General features: G+C 32.9%; 1 protein-coding gene across 4 annotated transcripts; it reads right to left on the reverse strand.

The window, feature by feature from the left end:
- Positions 1 to 3,393: 3,393 nt before the first annotated feature.
- LOC7469768 (probable RNA-binding protein ARP1) lies at positions 3,394 to 6,624 on the reverse strand. 4 transcript variants are annotated; one of them, XM_024606677.2, is made up of 6 exons: positions 6,144 to 6,624; positions 5,872 to 6,013; positions 5,306 to 5,438; positions 5,168 to 5,210; positions 4,605 to 4,839; positions 3,394 to 3,717 (listed from the first exon to the last, which is right to left on the reverse strand). In XM_024606677.2, the coding sequence occupies exons 1-6, from the start codon at positions 6,324 to 6,326 to the stop codon at positions 3,677 to 3,679; spliced, it is 777 nt and encodes a 258-aa protein (XP_024462445.1). In that variant the 5' UTR covers positions 6,327 to 6,624; the 3' UTR covers positions 3,394 to 3,676. The 4 variants fall into 4 exon arrangements, with proteins under 4 accessions (XP_024462445.1, XP_024462448.1, XP_024462447.1 ...); XM_024606680.2 differs by having other exon boundaries at positions 4,605 to 4,864; XM_024606679.2 differs by having other exon boundaries at positions 3,394 to 3,737; positions 4,605 to 4,864.
- Positions 6,625 to 17,552: the final 10,928 nt, after the last annotated feature.

Here is a 17,552-nt window from a genome sequence, read left to right on the forward strand (position 1 = left end):
GATATTAAATTAAAAAATCGAAACACTCAACGACACCATTCCTCTTGTTAGAAGTAGAGAATTATCAATTCTGTTTATTTTCGTGGTTGGAAAGTTTTTTTTTTGTGAAAATTTAAATTATTTTTTTATTTTAAATTACTTTATTATATATTTTTAGATTGTTTTGATGTGTTAATAAAAAAATAATTTTTTAAAAAAAATATTATTTTAATATATTTCTAAATAAAAACACTTTAAAAAATAATTATTACTATAATACCAAATAAACTATGTAAATTTGGGTCATAGCATGTAGTTTTTAAAAATAATATAAATTTTTCAATTTAAATAAAGCAATGCTAAATATTAAAAAAATATTAAATTATTATATTTTAAGCTAAAAACATCTTTGAAAATTACATTCCACCCCAATACAACGCACATAACACATCGGGAAGGTGAAGATCCTATTTTGGTATTTTTCAAAAACAAATTGTAAAATCAGAAGCAAATCAAAATCAATCAACCCGTTCGGACGCCAAACATCTTACCATTTTCAACACAGTAGCAAACACCACGTGTATAACTGAGTTGCTCTCTGCTCATTTTTCGAGTTCTGACATGAACTACAGGTACACGGTGTCCTTGGTATGGGTAGTCTCTCACGAGGAGTGTACAGTTGTAACCGGGGCCAAGAAGATCTCTTAAAGTCTCTCAGGCTTCCTTTCAACACAGTAGCAAACACCACTTGTATCACTTACTTGCATCTTTTACTTTATGCATTGCATCCGTGGCAACTGACAAGAAAGAATATACAAGTGGAAAAAAAACTCGAAAAAATAGTAAAGTAACACGTTTCTAAATTTCAAGGTCGTGTTTGGCTGGTTTATTTAGTGTTTGAAAGTGTAATAAAAATTGTTTTTTAAAGTATTTTTTATTTAAAAATATATTAAAATAATATTTTTATTTTTAAAAAATTATTTTTTATATTTAAAATGATATGAAAATATAAAAAATTATTTGAAATGAATAAAAAAATTTAAAATTTTATAAAAATACTTTTAAAAAACAAAAACAATCTAGCTGAAATCGAAATAAGTAAATATAACATTTGCTCGGAACTTGGAAGTCATGTGCTTCTTCCCCGATAAAGCATGTTTGGGAACGCGGTCCAACCCGCGTTTCCAAAAAGTTTAATTTTTTTTTATTAAAATTAATATTTTTTTAGTATTTTTAGATTATTTGGATGCATTAATATTAAAATTTATTTTTAAAAATTAAAAAAATATTATTTTAATATATTTATAAGATATTTTGATCAGATAAAATCTTGATTTCCAAATTACCCTCAACTATTCAGCTCCCATACAAAAATTGAAAGGAGATTGGCACTCCAAGTCGATGGAATCGTTAAAATCTTGCCCGATTTCAGAAGATTCTTGTATAATTTCAGCGAAGCTGGATTTTTATGTAAACTTGCTCGGAAGTTGGAAGTCACGACGGTTCTTTTCGGAACAAGATGATGGTTGATTCTTTATATGGCTGGGTTGAAACTTGAGACTAGGGAATCAGACCGTTTTCCATAATTAAGACAGCACAACAATAATTTTACAAGACAAAAACCCAGTTGTGTTTCCAGAGAGAGAGTTCAGCGGTTGTGTTCCGGTTAAAGGCACCATGATAATGGATTAACTTAAAAGAAGTGCAAGCAAGGAGAACCAAATTTAAGAAAGTGCCTCGGACCCAGAAAAGATTCCAGTAGCCCAGTTAAGCTGGGCCCATTATCTAACACATGTTGCCTCGATTTATTTGCGTTGGGCCCGAGAGTTATGATCTGGGCACAGCATAAACTTTACGGTTGTTCTTGTATTGTATTCAGAGCCATGATCACCTCTCTGATTGTTGGCCCAAATACCAGACTCCAAAGAGTCCATCGTATCCATATTATATCGGCATTTTCTATGATCGACCCAGAAAACAACCGTAGGGGCTCGAAGGCACCTCCAGTCTACAGTGTGACATGTAACGGAGGGTTTGGAAGATTAATAGTAGTTGTATTTTTAAAGTGGTTTTTTTTTTTTTTAGAAATATATTAAAATAATATTTTTATAATTTATTTTTTATATTGATATATCAAAACAATTTAAAATTATTAAAAATTAATAATAAAATTTAAAAATTTACAAAACTCTTATTGAAACACAATCACAAACATCTTCATGTTTCTATCATCGCATGTGGTTTCAATTTGTATGAAACAAAATTATCTGAATGGTTTGATCAAACTAATCCTCGATGAAAATTTTATTGAATATCCACTATTATTCACGAGAAAAAGTTTAGAAAATTACAGCTAAACATCAGTGGTTTGTTCCCATAACTGATATAAAGACCCGACACCAACCCTTTTCCACGAGATTTTTATTTTATTCTGCTTCTTATTTTTTAAAAAGATGTTTTAATAAGAATTTTGTTGGCCAGCATGACATGACATTCTGTGAGAGCACTCATAGCAGCATGCTTAATTCTATTTAGCTGGAGAGAGACTTAGCACTTGCTGTGCCCTGTGTGTTAGTGCTGGCTTTGTATGAGAACTTTGAATCCCTGTTGGATTGGCCTGGTTGGTTTTTTCCCTGAATTTTTCTTCCGGTCTAATATTGCAAGGTCGGATCGGAGATGAGAGTCCGATCAATCCTTGCAATGATGAGTCGGTGATGTGCTTTTATAAAATTATGTCTGAAACCTCGTTTAATAACTTATATATATATATATATGATTATTTAACACTTCATTAAAGGAAGATGGCTACTTTGTAAAATAAATTCACCATTTGCCCCGTTTGTTTGTCGGCAAGTAATTTTTTTTTAGAAAGTGAATTACGAGAAAGTGAATTATTTTTGGATATTTGGTAGTGTAATGAAAAATTTGGAAAGTAATTTTTCAGAAACCACTTTCCAAAAAACAAATACACTCTTTATATTTTGTTATAGGCTGAATTTCTTGGTATAACATACAGTCTAAGCATTGTTATTGAGTTCTTACACTTTAATGTCTATAACTCAATTCATCTTATTACTAAAAGGAATATCAGTTATAATACCCATTATCCAAAAAAAATCCCTTCTGGTAGCATTGACCTTTTATCCCACTACTTCTCTCCACAAAGAATCCTTGCAATGCTGAGTCAGTGATGTGCTTTTATAAAACCATGTCTGTAATTATTTAACACTTCATTAGAGGAAGATGGCTGCTTTGTGAAGTAAATTCACGGTTTATATTCTGGTCATAGGCTGAATTTCTTGGTATAATATACAGCCCGAGCATTGTCATAGAAGACTATATAATATACAAACACCATGCTAATAATCCCGAGGGGTGGTGGGGGGCGACAAGTTATATGAACGTGCGCCAGGCTTTTAAAGTGGAAAAGTTCATTGAAGCCATCAAAAGCAAGCCATGAGACATGGGCAAACACACATGACTTTTGTTACATTGTTTTTTTTTTTTTTTTTTAATGCTAATAGTTCACAGCTCAAGCTGAGATGTTAGAGAATGAAAGAATCTTATCAAACACCTAAGAATCATAAAAAAAATAAAAAATTATTGGAAAGAAGAGCCACAGCAGATCTGATAATAACGTTGTTCTGCAGCAGCTACTCCCTTCTCCTTTCGTTATTGCCAACTAAGTGCCTCCCTCTTATCCAACCCTTTTAAGGCTTTCACCTGTGCCGGCCGTACCTATTCGACAGCCAAGCAAACTGTCTTTGTAACATCAGTTTATATTTTTATCATATAGTCTCCATTGAGCATATATAGAGCACCGTTTGACCATAATGGAAAAGGAGAAAAATACTACGAGAAAAATAATAATTCAAGGTATATAATTCAAGGAGACGTTGAGCATGATGCCAACATCGCTACTATTATGTAGAATATGTTTGTGAAGGTGATATAAGTTGTTTTTTAAAACAATAAAAAATAATAATTTTAAATTAAAAAAAAAATCTCAATAATACAGTTAATCTTCAAGGCCAAACACCGCTTTAGCCTCACTCCACTACTCTCAGATGGCTTCGATTTTTCTCTGTCTGAAGCCCCTTTTTGTACACTAACCTTATCATCTCTCTCTTTTTTTAAGTTTTTATACATTTTTTAATAAATCTCCGACGTACCAAAACTAAATTTCTTTTTAACTATTTCAAACATGAACCACTGCACCCAAAATACGGTAAATAATTTATTTTTTGGCTTGCCATAACCGCTAATCAGAAGGCGTGGTTTTATCTCTATGAAACGACAAGCTGGTCGTTGAAGTAAATTCTTCAAGAAGCATGAGGTGGCAAGTGACAACGAATCAAACAAAACTTATAAATTCTTAACGACAACGATCAATTTGTTACTGTAAACACCAACTAGCATGCGGTTGTCAAAGAGGGCATTTTGGTCTTCTTGTCACGTGAGTTTCTAGCATGCCAGTTGTAAGTGGGCCCCACTCAATACGTAGGCACGGGATGCGATGATTCTTTTGTTTACATTGACTAAGGTTGATCATGTTACCATGTGAAGCAAACACAAGGGGCTGTAAGATCATCGTGTACAGCTAACGTGTATGGAAGTGTATGTACCTGCGTTAGGAGGAGCAATGGATGGGGGTTTGGACATGATAGTTGGGACCGTTGTCATGGGACCCGCCGTGTTTGGTGGGAAGATGTGGGCAGCAGGTAGGCCCACCGCCTGTGATTGATGGAAGTGATAAAGAGGGTACATTGGCATCAATGTATTGGCACCCACCATAGCTTGCCCTGGATACACCTGAGAGAAATGCCCATTCATGTAGGACCCGCCGGTGTAGCTTAGCTTCTGTGGACCATCCATCACAGCAATACTACTTCAGCTCATAAGAATTGTAAGACTAATGAGAAGGGGGGAATTTATGTTAATGGTTGGTTCTCAGGAAGTTTTTCTGTTGGTTTTAGAGAGAAATTATTTTAAATTTGAGAATTTCAACTCAAAATTTAAGCAGATATCTCATTAATTAACTGAACTTTCAGCTCATGATCAATATTTAAGTACGATACTGAAGTAATATTATTATTGGGTAAATACATAGGAAGCTAATTTAATTACTGGGATTTCATCAACTTGCATGATTATTCATAAATCATCACAAGAGTGTAGAACCACTTACATGATTGTAACTGATATCTGTGGCAATGTAAGCAGGAGAGTACCTGAAATTAAGAGGTAACTACAGCATAAGGCAAAGTCCATCTTCCCATTTCATACCACAAAATTAAGAGCCATGAAGCCATACAAACTGGATTACCCATAAAAAGGAACGGCTTGGTGATGCTGATGGTGAAATGGTGACGCTGCAGCTGACCCTGCCGGATAATACCACTGGACGTGATTTGCTGGCGGTGCTGGCGTGGACCTCGGTCCAGCGATGATGTTAGGTCCTTCATGATTAAATTTAATTACAGATATTAGCAAGCTACACATGATGCTCATGTTTACTAACATCCCATTGTGTGTTAGAGATTTATTTCTCGTATTTATGCGTGCACCATGGTCTTTTTTGCCTTTCGATGAAGAGTAAGTTTATATATACAAATTAATTAATTGGAAAATTATACCAAAATTTGTTGTTAATATGCAATGAAATTAATGCAGTGGTTTTGTAAATTACTTTTATATGGTAAGTGATAATACCATGCATCAGACGTTCGTCATATTTTTAGTTTGCCAAATTTATCAAGCATATGTGACTGTCCGTGTGTACAAGGACCCGGCTTTGTTCTCTTTCTTCTTAATTTCCATATATATACCTGAAAAGGAAATATTCCTTTTCAAGGTACATGTTTACACACATATACGTTTAAATATCCATACCTTGCTGAGGAGGGGCCGGTGTTGAAGACCTAGGGCGGCGTGCACCAAGGGAAGCCAGGTTGCAGTTGGCACGGCGGCCATTGATGATGGGTGCAGCATCCTCGCAAGCCTTATTTGCCGCTCCAGCCTCCTTGAACGTAACCTAATTGATTAATACAATCACCAGAGCTAACATTAGAAAAACAGTAGTAATTGACAGTAATATATGATCTTTATTTTCCTAAAATGAAAATGCAGTAGTGAAATTACAGTGAAGATTAATCAAAACTTACAAATCCGTAGCCCTTGGATCTACCAGTGATTTTATCAGAAATAATCACAGCCTCCAAGATCTCACCATACTTTTCGAAATGCTCTCTCAGGGCCTCTTTTGGTGTTTCCCACGCTAACCCTCCAACAAACACTTTGGTCAGAGTGGTATCACCAAACTGCCCTACACCGTTGCTCATTGTCATTCTCTTACTAGATCCCTCCGCAAAAATTTAAATTCGACGCACTATACTCCAAACCAAAACTTTTATCTATTTTCACGACGAAACGTGTAATTTTTTTGTGCTCAGGGGAAGAGATAGAGTGGTCAGTGATCAAGAATGGATATTTAGAAGGGAGAAGAAGAGAGGGAGGGAAATATAAGGAGGAGAGTGAGGAGGAGAAAGAGTACAGGGTGGTAATGGAATAAAAGAATACAAGAAAAACAATGGAGACAGAGAGGCAGACAGATGGACTAACTGGTGCTGAGGCTATCAACAACGTGATCACAGTACTAACATATATACATAATAGCACTTAGCGATCGACGACACGTCGACACCCTTCTCTTTAATTAGACAACCTCTGTATCTTATCTCTTGGCCAATGACTGGATACTTAGCTTTTAATATGTTCTGTTTTTGTTGATATCATATTTATTAAACCTGTCAATTTAGATTGAGTTTCAATATAAATTTATTTAAAAATTAATATAACCAAACCCGAGTAAAATCTAAACCATTCAATTTTAATTATTTTTTAAATTTTTTATTCTAAACAATGGCGTTGCATTCTAAAAAACAAGATGATATCTAGGACTGTAATGATATATACAAAATTTTAATTTTGAGCTTGATTGTTTTTATATTTTAAAAGTATTTAAAAAATAATATTTTTATTTTTATTTTTATTTTTTTTGTTTCAAATTAATTTTTTTTATATCAGAAATAATTATAAAAATAAAAAATATATATTATAAAACAATTTCCAAACATAACTTTACAGAACCGGTTGAGAGATGTATATTAAGTTACTCGCGCTCACTCTTACGCGCATCGATTAATTAAGAATGTATGATACGCCTCGTATATATTATGGTTGGATAGAACGTGATCTGAGAATCTTTCCTACTGCATGCCCTAGATTTGATACGTTAATCTTTTTACTCTGTTCTTTATAATTGATTTTTTTTCCACAATATAATTTTAAAGCCAAATACAATGCTAATTATATTAAACAAGGTAACTTTAATTTGCATTAAAAATAATTAATCCCATTTGTACCATGCGTGGTCGTGCACAGAAAAAATAAAATTTTATTTCATACTTTATTTAGAATATTTTATTCTATCCAACCCTTTTATAAAAAAGTATATTTTCTTTTCTTATCAATGATTTGTAAACTTTTTTTTAAATTTTTTTGGAGACTTACCTAAACACTTGAATTTTTAAATTACAATGACATATATATATCTCGAGACTTTACTTACATAATTTAAGTTTTAAAATTGAGTTTTTCATTGACAATTAAAATTACAAATTTTTAAGTCATTAATTACCAGCTGTTATTTCATCGGAAATAATTGTATGATCTATCTGTAATTCGGATAGCTGAATCATATGGAGGGGCAGGGAAAGTGCAAAGAGAAAAGAAATTAGAAGAAAAACTCAAATTGCTAATATGACGGAGCGTGTTCTGACGCGTGGAGTCGGGTAATATAAAAGGGACAAAAGACAGCTAAACACCGTACATGGACTGAGAGAGAGGGTCCGACAAAGTTAACGAGCGCGTCGTGCAGTCCTAAGAATTCCAAGTCTGAATTTGAAGGGAGGTCGTTAGGGACAATAATAATCAGCCACGTTGCTCTGCAACTCGCTCTCATTACCCAAATAACCTTCATGCCTTGCCATATTCAGTCAAGCTTGTATTAACTCTCGAGGTTAAAAAGGGAATATGAAAAGAGAAAATATATTATTCCTACAAGTACAAAATATAAGATTAATGTTGGATTTAAATACACAATATAAAAAAGGCTGCCCAAATCACTATATAACTACGGAGATTTTACAAGAGAAATGGTGACTGGAAGTCTTCTTGTTGCATCCAAAAAGGGAAATATAATATCGGGATTAGGCTAATATGGACAAAAAATGAAGCTAAAACTCACAAATACAATAATAAAGGGAGAGCTTGTGGGTGCAAAATATGTATTAAATTGAGGGATATATCTAAAAGAATAAAGGACTGGACAGTATTTTTCAAGAATTGAGAGTGTCAGGTCCCCACCCCTCCGCCCGTGCTTGCAGTCGCATGGGGAGATAAAACTCAGGCAAGGATGTCACATACGCACGCCACATTCCAGGGTGGCTAATATGGCTTCTGCCTTCATTTGTGTTCAGTTTTTTCAACCATGAAAAAAATAAAAATTAATCATGGGCTACGTGTCAATGACTTGGTACCCATGGCTGGGAAGCACAAACACCGAGTATATACAGTACCAAACCACCAGCGGAGTAAGTCTCTATCCGTGGGCTTTTATCACCCTGAACTTCCAGTACATAGATAATATTATGAAAAGATTTTGGAAACAGCCAAATGGTCAAAGTCAGAACTCAGAATTCCGACTATGTAGATTAAAAATAACTGGGAATTAATTTAATATATAATTTATATTATTTTTTAATATATAATTTTAAATAAAAAATTTTAAACTTAAAAGTTACACAAACTCATATTATTTTATACATAATTTTTATCAAATAAATAAAGATAATAATATTCGAACTCATGACCACTTGATCATAAAAACTCTGATATCATATCAAATAACCAATTTAATTCAATAAATTAAGTTGTTAAATTTCAAAATATAATTTTCATCATTTTTTAAGATAAATCTCGACGGGAAAACTGAATCGCCTCCACCACCACTCTATCAATACAAAATATGCACAAGCTGCACTGAGGGTCTTGGCCTGGCGGTGGGAGGGGCTTGTTTCCTTCCGCTGCTCCTGGGTTCGAGCCCTCATGTGCACGCCTGTCACCCCTGCGGTGTCTTACATGCCCACTGGGTTTGCAGGGTGTTCAGTGTGTCGTGGGATTAATCGTGGTGCGCGCAAGTTGACCCGAACACCCACGTAAATAAAATATATATATATATATATATATATATATATATATATACAAGCTTGTAGCCAACTGGCTGGTGTATCCAAGTGGGTTGGAAAAAAAATCATTAAATGTTTAAAATGAAAAGTACGGATCACCCCTCCTAACTATATCCATGCCACTTATTTATTTAATTATTTATCAGCTTTTCATATTTGTTCTTTGTGTTTGGGTCGGTGACGGTCAGTAATTTTGTTGAACTAATTAACACCTTACGCATTACATCCGACTTGGACGTTTAAATCAATCGGAGTATCTTTTTCCTAGAGAAGAAGTGAAGAACGTACTGATACTTCAAATAAAACCACTAACGGATACATTTATAGGCGATGCAACCACGTGACAACCGTGTAGATTATTATCTGTACAGTGTTGCAGGTTTTGTTTATGGATTGTACATAGAACATAATAGATTCAGCGTCTAAACAATGGTAATCAGTACCCTAATCCTCAACCCTTTCCCTTTTCTCAAACTGGCAGCATGTTCGAACACTGCTTGGTTTAAGCTCGATTTGTTGGGTTCATGATCATGGGGTCCCACAACAAATGTCTTTGGTGTGAAGCTGGTTGTGCTGTGCAAATTGTTTTTGAGGTGTTCGCATGTTTGTTGTTAATTCGGCAGGAGAATCTAGGAATCGTAGAGATGATTGGCTGCACGTAGCAACCTACCTAATTAGAAACTTTAATCAGCTGGTTACATGGTATAGCACTTTGTTTTTCTTCACCGCGTACGTGATTAACGGGTGGTTTCGCTGAAAAATCGAGGCGCTGATTGAGGGGATTTTGACGATCTCGTACCGAACATGAAATGTCTAACATGTTCGGTTTATTTGTCTCCGTAAGGGATTTCGAGGTATGTATGCCTGGCAATGTAACGTAAGGGCTTCTATGAAAATATACAAGAACAACTTGGATTTCTTTAGATATTAATACGTGAGTGACAAGTATGCAATTTTCTTTGTCAACTTTGTAATCAATCTGTTTATACATCCATTTTAATAACAAATTAAAAATGTTCGCTGATTTTCTGTGCCAAAATCAATATAATGTTCGATGAGCCGCAGCTCTCCTTTAAATCTCGATTTTTTGAAGTTTAAATTCTTTTACTACAAGAAGTAATTTTACTAGTTACATAATAACATGCCACTGCCAAACAGCACTCAAGTCTGCTGTCATTTGGCCCACAACAGCAGGGTTTGTTTCCTTTGGTTTTCAACAGATCACACACAGTGAAAGCCCTCGGTTTTGCGATGGTATGGATTCCGAGGTTCTGACGAGGTGAAACAAAAGAGTAAGGATAAATGAAACCGAAAAAACCATTTTATTTGCTGTCATATTTGTTGGGGTCTTTATTGATCGTCGAGTGGCCACCACAAATTCCACATCGATGACCCTCGGGAAAAATTCGTTTTTTTTTTTTTAATTTTCTTTATATATTATGAATTGTTTAAATTAAAAATGTTTATGATATCACATATATATTCTATGTTATTTCTTGGTTATGCAAATCATTGATATAATTGTGAAATGATTTATATTTTAATTACTACTCAAAACGTTGTTATTTTTAAATTACTATCATTGACATTTTTTTAGTCACTCATAAATAAATATCACTACACAATATATATAAGTTTTATTATTTAATTGATTGGTAATAATGATGATAGCTTGTATTTACTGGCAACAATTTATGAAACAAGTTGTTTGTTTTAAAAAGTGTCTAAATGATTTAATAAAACAGTTTGTAACGTGTTTTAGTTTTATAAGAATATTAAACATATATTAGTATAGTTTTGATTGAAAAAACTATGAATTAATTGAGATTTTAATCATCAATAACCTCTAAAAAGGTTAGAAAATAAATGTCTACAACTAGCAATCTAATTGCATACCATGATGACCAACAATGATAATAAGTAGGTGGGTCAGATGTAAGAGCTTGAGATCAAGAGATTTACTTTTCCTGTAGTCTCAGGTTCAAACCCTGTAGTTGTTAATATGATGATCACTGGAGGCTTATATAATCGTTAACTTTAGGGCCCGTTGGATTAGTCGAGGTGCGCGCAAGCTAGCCTGGACATCCACATTAGTAAAAAAAATTAATGGTATCTTGAAACAATCTTAAATGAATGAAAACAAAAAATAGAATCTTTTGATTGTTTTGTTGATTCACTCTAGAATATACCATCATATTCTAAAGTATACCAGCATATTCTAGAGTATACCAGCGGTAATATTTTATTTTCATAGTTAATTACTTGGTTAAAGTAAAGGTGCCGTGTAAGAGTTCATCGTTTATAAGTTATATTATAATGATATTAATAAATTAATTATCACTGTAACATGGAGCTATGACAACGTGGCTTTAATTAATCTCGAATTCACTAACAATTAATAAAATTAAAAAATCTCAATTTATTTTTCATCGTTAATTTAGTTGATAATTACGTTAATTTTATCATCTGATTTTGTTCCGTTTTATGTGCTAATAACAGCATGAAGTATAATTCAAAATGCTTAATAAAAATAATAAGAACCAGAATCGAATCGAGTAAATATTTTTCGTTATAGTTGATGAATGTCGAGTTCACCTCTTGAACTCGTCAATTTTAAACCACCCTTCGATATAGCGCCTCAATTTGAAGGCATTAATTACTATCAATATCTGGCTTCCAATTTTCCAGCTGCTTTTACAGCAAGCGCGTGTCTAGTAGCAGTCAAGCGATGGAAACAAGAGAATAAAAGGGTCTGTGCTTGCAAATGCACTTTGGGTTCAACCAGCACTATTCCACGTGAGGATTGGCAGATGTTAACTGTCTCACTAGCTCTCACTCACTTCCCTGAATACTACAACGTGGCCAGCTGTATAGCAAAGGGGCTATAACCCTGGTTTGACCATGGAAAAAACAGACCAGACAGTACTGAATTTGATGAAGATCATCACTTTATTTTGGTTTTGGGAGTAAATTATGGAAGGAAGGCCAGGAGTATTGTGTCAGCAGAGACGAGATATTATGAACAAACATATGAGGATGACCCAACAAGGGGTGCTGGTGATGTTAGCTGGACCATTTCTGTGCGTGAGTTGGCAAAGAGCAGACATGGAGACACTTGCCTCTTCTACTAACATGATTGTACGTTTGACAAATGGGAATAATATCTCATGCGTACATGAATCATGGGGTATCAGGATTAACCTAACACAAGATGTAACCAGCAAGAAAAAAAAAAGGCGTGGTCTAGGTTCAAGTATGATCATCTTTTATCTTTATAAATCAATCCATCAACTAATATTAAAAAAAAAAAAAAACAAAATGACACAATAATTTGTGGTTTTCGAGGAAAATATAGGATTCAAACTCATTTTTTCATCCATTTGAACAATGCCGATCATCCCAAACTAGCGATAGAACATGTTAGCTGGATTTCCCAAGTGAATAAACGATGAAGTTCAAAAGGTTAATTCAGAATGAATATTTCGGGAAACACATGACTTGTTTGAGTTGTGTTGCAATAATCCGAGAGTCAAATGGATTTAGTGTAGTCCAAAGGACACATGGAAAAGGAAAGATTTTGAAAGGACGCGTAGAAGAAGAAGGATTCTGTGTTCGAATCATATTCTTGTAGCCTGAAAGGTTTTCAAGAATATAAACGAATTAGGGCACGGCGTGGGTTGGTCTTAGGAGAGGGGGGTTGATCAATTGTCTACACACAGAGGGCAAGTGGGAGGTGGTGGGGGGTGAGCTGGCTGCCTCGTGCAGGCAAGAAATGATGGTCACGTCGTGGGAAGAGGTGAGAGATGGAGACATTGTGATGCAATTTCAATGTTACCGGGCAACAGAAACACTATCCAGCAGACAATTACCATTGGTTCTAAGTTAAGTTCTGATAGATGAAATCTCTCAATACAAGCAACCTTTCCAAAGTTACAAGTTGACAGCAAAGAATGATTATATATTGAAGTTTAATTTATCTTGTAGTTATACATGGTAATAGAAATTAATTAATTATGATTGTTCTTATTTAATTTTTTTTGTTTATCTTTCAAGAAAACTGCCATTTAGAAAATTATATATATGGAAGAATAGGATTGTTGTAGGTACTATGTGTTTCTGAAATTATAATCCTTGTTTGGTGTGATGCCAATATTACAGTGATTCCTTTAAAAATGGTGTGAAGCTACTTATTATCGATAATTCCTGTTATTTGTAACAATTAATATTCGTATTTAATAAAGTATTCTTTGTTCATTACTTTTTTTTCTCTCAAATCTGTCCACACACAGACAGAGCTATATATATATATATCCTACTGAACCAAAAATCCATCAAGCTAGGAACGAAAGTTCACCACATTGGATATCACAAAACATTGCGAGGAGGCTGTGTTTTGTTCTGTTTTGTGTTTTTTTTTTTTTTTGAGATAGAGACAGCAACAAAGCGTAGTATGATATTATGATTGTGACTCTCTCATTGTAAGATTGTATTATCACTACTCACGTGCGTGTAACGTGTCACTGTATGTGTCACGTGCTACTATGTGTGCTTCTAGGTGGCAGCGATCGAGTTCATTGATACAAAAGCGTCTGGCACTTGCAGCTGGTAGGTTTCAAGTGTTGTGTATTTGGTAGGTGGCATATGGACAGTAGCTTTCAACAACACCTAATTATGCACAATAAAAAGGGACCGTGAAAGCACAGAAATTTGAGTTTCTCAAGCACCTGCACCGCCGTGATAAATTAGCTTTGAAATGGGATTGGACTTTAACACAATAAAACGCCAATTCTATTACTTATATGATTGACTATGGAAAAAAAAGAAAAAAAAAACTAGAGAATTTTCAGCAGGTGGCTTAAAATCTGAAGCAAGCTGTCTCTCAGCGATGGCAGACAGAGATGCAGGAGAGAACTGGAAAGAAGCAGCATGCCATTACAGTATTGCACCATGCTCGACTAAAGCTGTACGAGACCCCCACATAAAAAAAGTGTCAGCGGTCGAAGTTCGAGATAAAGGTTGCAAAATCAAAACCCACGAATAATTTTTTTTTTTTTTTTTAGATTCGAGGAAATCCCACCCTCTGAAAAGCGTATTTTATGGGCCCAGATGAGCGAGTAAAACCCTGGCTGTCCCAGGCTCTTACAAGAAATGCACGTCCTGACTCGAACTCGAGACCTGCTGTGCAGATCTCAAACTCTTTACCATCACGCTACGCCTTTTAGAGACACTATCAATAAAAAAAAAAAAAAATACACCCACCTTGCAGTCGAGGTTATAGATAAAGGTTGCAAGATCAAACCCCCGTGGCTCAACATTACAGTCGTTCGGTATTTGAATTTTTAGACGTTCTCTTGAAATATAATTGTTAGTAATGTATTTGTTCTGATTGGTTTATGTAGAAAACTCCTAAGAAATTTAAATAAGTTTATTATTTTACTATTAACACCTAAATTCTTTAGCATCCAATAATAAACTTAATTTTATAAAATTATACCTGCTACGTAAAATAATAAGATTATCAACAGATTACATTATATACATGTGTACTAGCTATTTGAAATGTTATTTTGTTACGGGTAGAATAGTTTTTTAGCAAAAAATTAAATATGTAGTCTTTTCCGACTCATGATAAAAACAGATTCTAATTATAAATTGAAAAACTTATGAATGCATTTAATTAAATAAAATAAGAATTATTTGTTCCAATAAATATAAAAAAAATAAAAGATTAACATGTTTATCCTACTAGCTTTGTGGCTTGTTGGATAATTTTTTTTTCTAATGTAAAAGAATGAAAGTGTGCAAGTGTTGTTAACATTTTTTTTTATATTAAGAAAAAAATATAGTTGTTAATCAAAAGGCTAGAGCTTGCATATAATAAAATAAAGCAAAAATTATATGGGTTAATATATATATATATATTTTGTTAAAGCAATCCAAATTAACAAAAAACAACTATAAAGTTTTTAATGCAATGGCGCATGCACTATATCAACTTAGCTTTTAACATAATAAAAAGATAAAACAATGTTATGAGTGTTTTATTATGTCATGATTCTTTTTTAAAATATTATATACACTTTGATAAAATTTCAAATTACCCTAAAAAACGGTTCATAAACTCAGAATCAACACCCAAACAAAAATTTTACCGAGCTCAAATCTACTATTTTAGACAATATAATGGTCAAATAATATATATGTGAGACTTTTTTCATTAAATAAAATTTATTAGCGCCATGATTGATATTTTTTATGGGCTAAATCGTTGTTAATCAAGACTTTTTCTTTTTATTATCAGAGTTTAGTGTTTTTTTTTTTATCTCATATAAGAGATTAAAAAATAAAAAGAATAATTTATGAATCACAATTGAAATTTTAAAATATTGAGCAACCGTAAAGCTATAGTCTAAAATGTAAGAAGACCAAAATGAATATTTATATTTTTTTTAAACGACAACCCCTCTTCTTCTTAATTTTTACACTCTGAGCTCCTCTTTTTCAATTTTGACCATGCCTGACATTGTTTTTATAAATTGGGGGCATAAAAAAATATGATTGAAAAGAAATAAAGTTTGAGGACTAAATTAAAAAAAAATCAATATAAATTGCTACATAGAAAAAACTATGCATTTTAAAAAATTCACATTCCCTGTCTTGGAAATGTAATGCCCTGGAAAATGTTGGATCCGATGGCATTTAATAATCTTCTTAGCATAACAAACACAAATATCCTTCATTTTTAATGTTGCTTGATATGAAGGATCTTAAAAGACCATGTACCCAGCACCCTTATATGTATTTTGTATAGTTCTTCATAGCTTTAATGTTGCATTTGATTATTGTTTTCAGATAAAAAAGACGGAATTAGTATGGATAAAAACATGTTTTGTTGGAGATATAAATAAATAAAAAATAGTTTAAAAACAATTTTAAAATGAATTTTTATAATTTCAAAACATGAGGTATATAAAAAACATGTTTTTAGAGATAATAATTAATAATTTTTATTGTAAAATATCTTTGTAAAAAAATTTTAATTTCAAAATTATCTAACTAAGACATGTAAACATAAAAATAATTATTATCATAATTTTAAAATTCAACTTGAGATAAGGTCCAAATCTCGGGGCAAGAGGGTAACCACATCAACCTTTGACCTAGGTTAACCCAATTGGTTTTCTTAAAAGGATCAAAATAATATTGTTTTGATAAAAAATAATACATTTTTTTTAAAACAAATTATGATTTTTTGAACCATGTTTTATTCAAAGTTGACCAGATCACCAGATCACTAGTCGACTCAAGTTTCTAATCGAGTTAGGCTATGTCAATTCTTTCTTTATTTTTTCATAAACTCAAGCTGGTTCAAACCTTGATTCAGCCAAGTCTCATGTTAGCCTTCCTAAGTTGATGTCCAAATTTTTTAACTAAAGTTATTACATATTATTAATATCAACCCTAAATATAAACTAAAATAAAATAATAATATCTACATGTTTTAAAATATATAAATTTGATAATAACACAAAAATAAAATAAAATAGAATTATATTTTATATTTAATTATGTATATATCCATCATCAATCAAACATAATACACAAATAATTAAATGTTTTATATATCTTTATCAAACATAATTTTATTTTCATTTCATTTTATCTCCATCTCCTATTACCTTTTATCTTCTCTATCCCTATTACCTTTTTTTTGGTTTCTTCGCCATGAAGGTGTCATCTTAGTTCCGGGATTACAAGATGCTAAAAACACCCTATTGTTCAAGATTGTTTTTGTAGTTGGATGTAATTTATAAAATGTTTTTTAAACTGTGCTATTCAATAATATTGATGTCAAAAAAAAAATATTTGAAAAAAAAAACATTTCAATATTTTTTTTAATTAAAAAGCATTTTACACCATATTATCAAACAAACAAATGCCCCACGGTAACGTTATTTCAATAAATCAATAATGAATTCATTCAAAATCATACGAAGAATTGTCGACAATAAAAGTTCACTCAAAATCCAGGAACCACAGGAGTTCACAGGCAAAACATCAATGATGAAAAGTGACAGATCAAAGATCCCTGTTTCCAGTTTTTAGTCACTTTAAGGTTTGGTAGTGATGCTGACTCGTTCTCGAGGTTCAGGATAGGTCCGTAAATTTGACAATTGACAAGCATATAACATGGTACCACTCTGAAAAATCAAAAGCTGACATCATCGGCTTATGAGGTATGGCGTCAAATGCTCCAAGAAATCA

The sequence above is a fragment of the Populus trichocarpa genome, chromosome 8 (genome assembly GCF_000002775.5).
Source record: "Populus trichocarpa isolate Nisqually-1 chromosome 8, P.trichocarpa_v4.1, whole genome shotgun sequence".
Taxonomy (NCBI): Eukaryota; Viridiplantae; Streptophyta; class Magnoliopsida; order Malpighiales; family Salicaceae; genus Populus; species Populus trichocarpa.

What these genes read in the sequence shown, in the direction of transcription:
- LOC7469768 (XM_024606677.2), bottom strand. Translation starts at nt 6,326, where the DNA reads ATGACAATGAGCAACGGTGTAGGGCAGTTTGGTGATACCACTCTGACC. An exon ending in ACCGGCCCCTCCTCAGCAAG is followed by an intron (nt 5,439 to 5,871) that starts GTATGGATATTT and finishes TTAATCATGAAG; the next exon opens with GACCTAACATCATCGCTGGA. An exon ending in CAAGCCGTTCCTTTTTATGG is followed by an intron (nt 5,211 to 5,305) that starts GTAATCCAGTTT and finishes TCTTAATTTCAG; the next exon opens with GTACTCTCCTGCTTACATTG.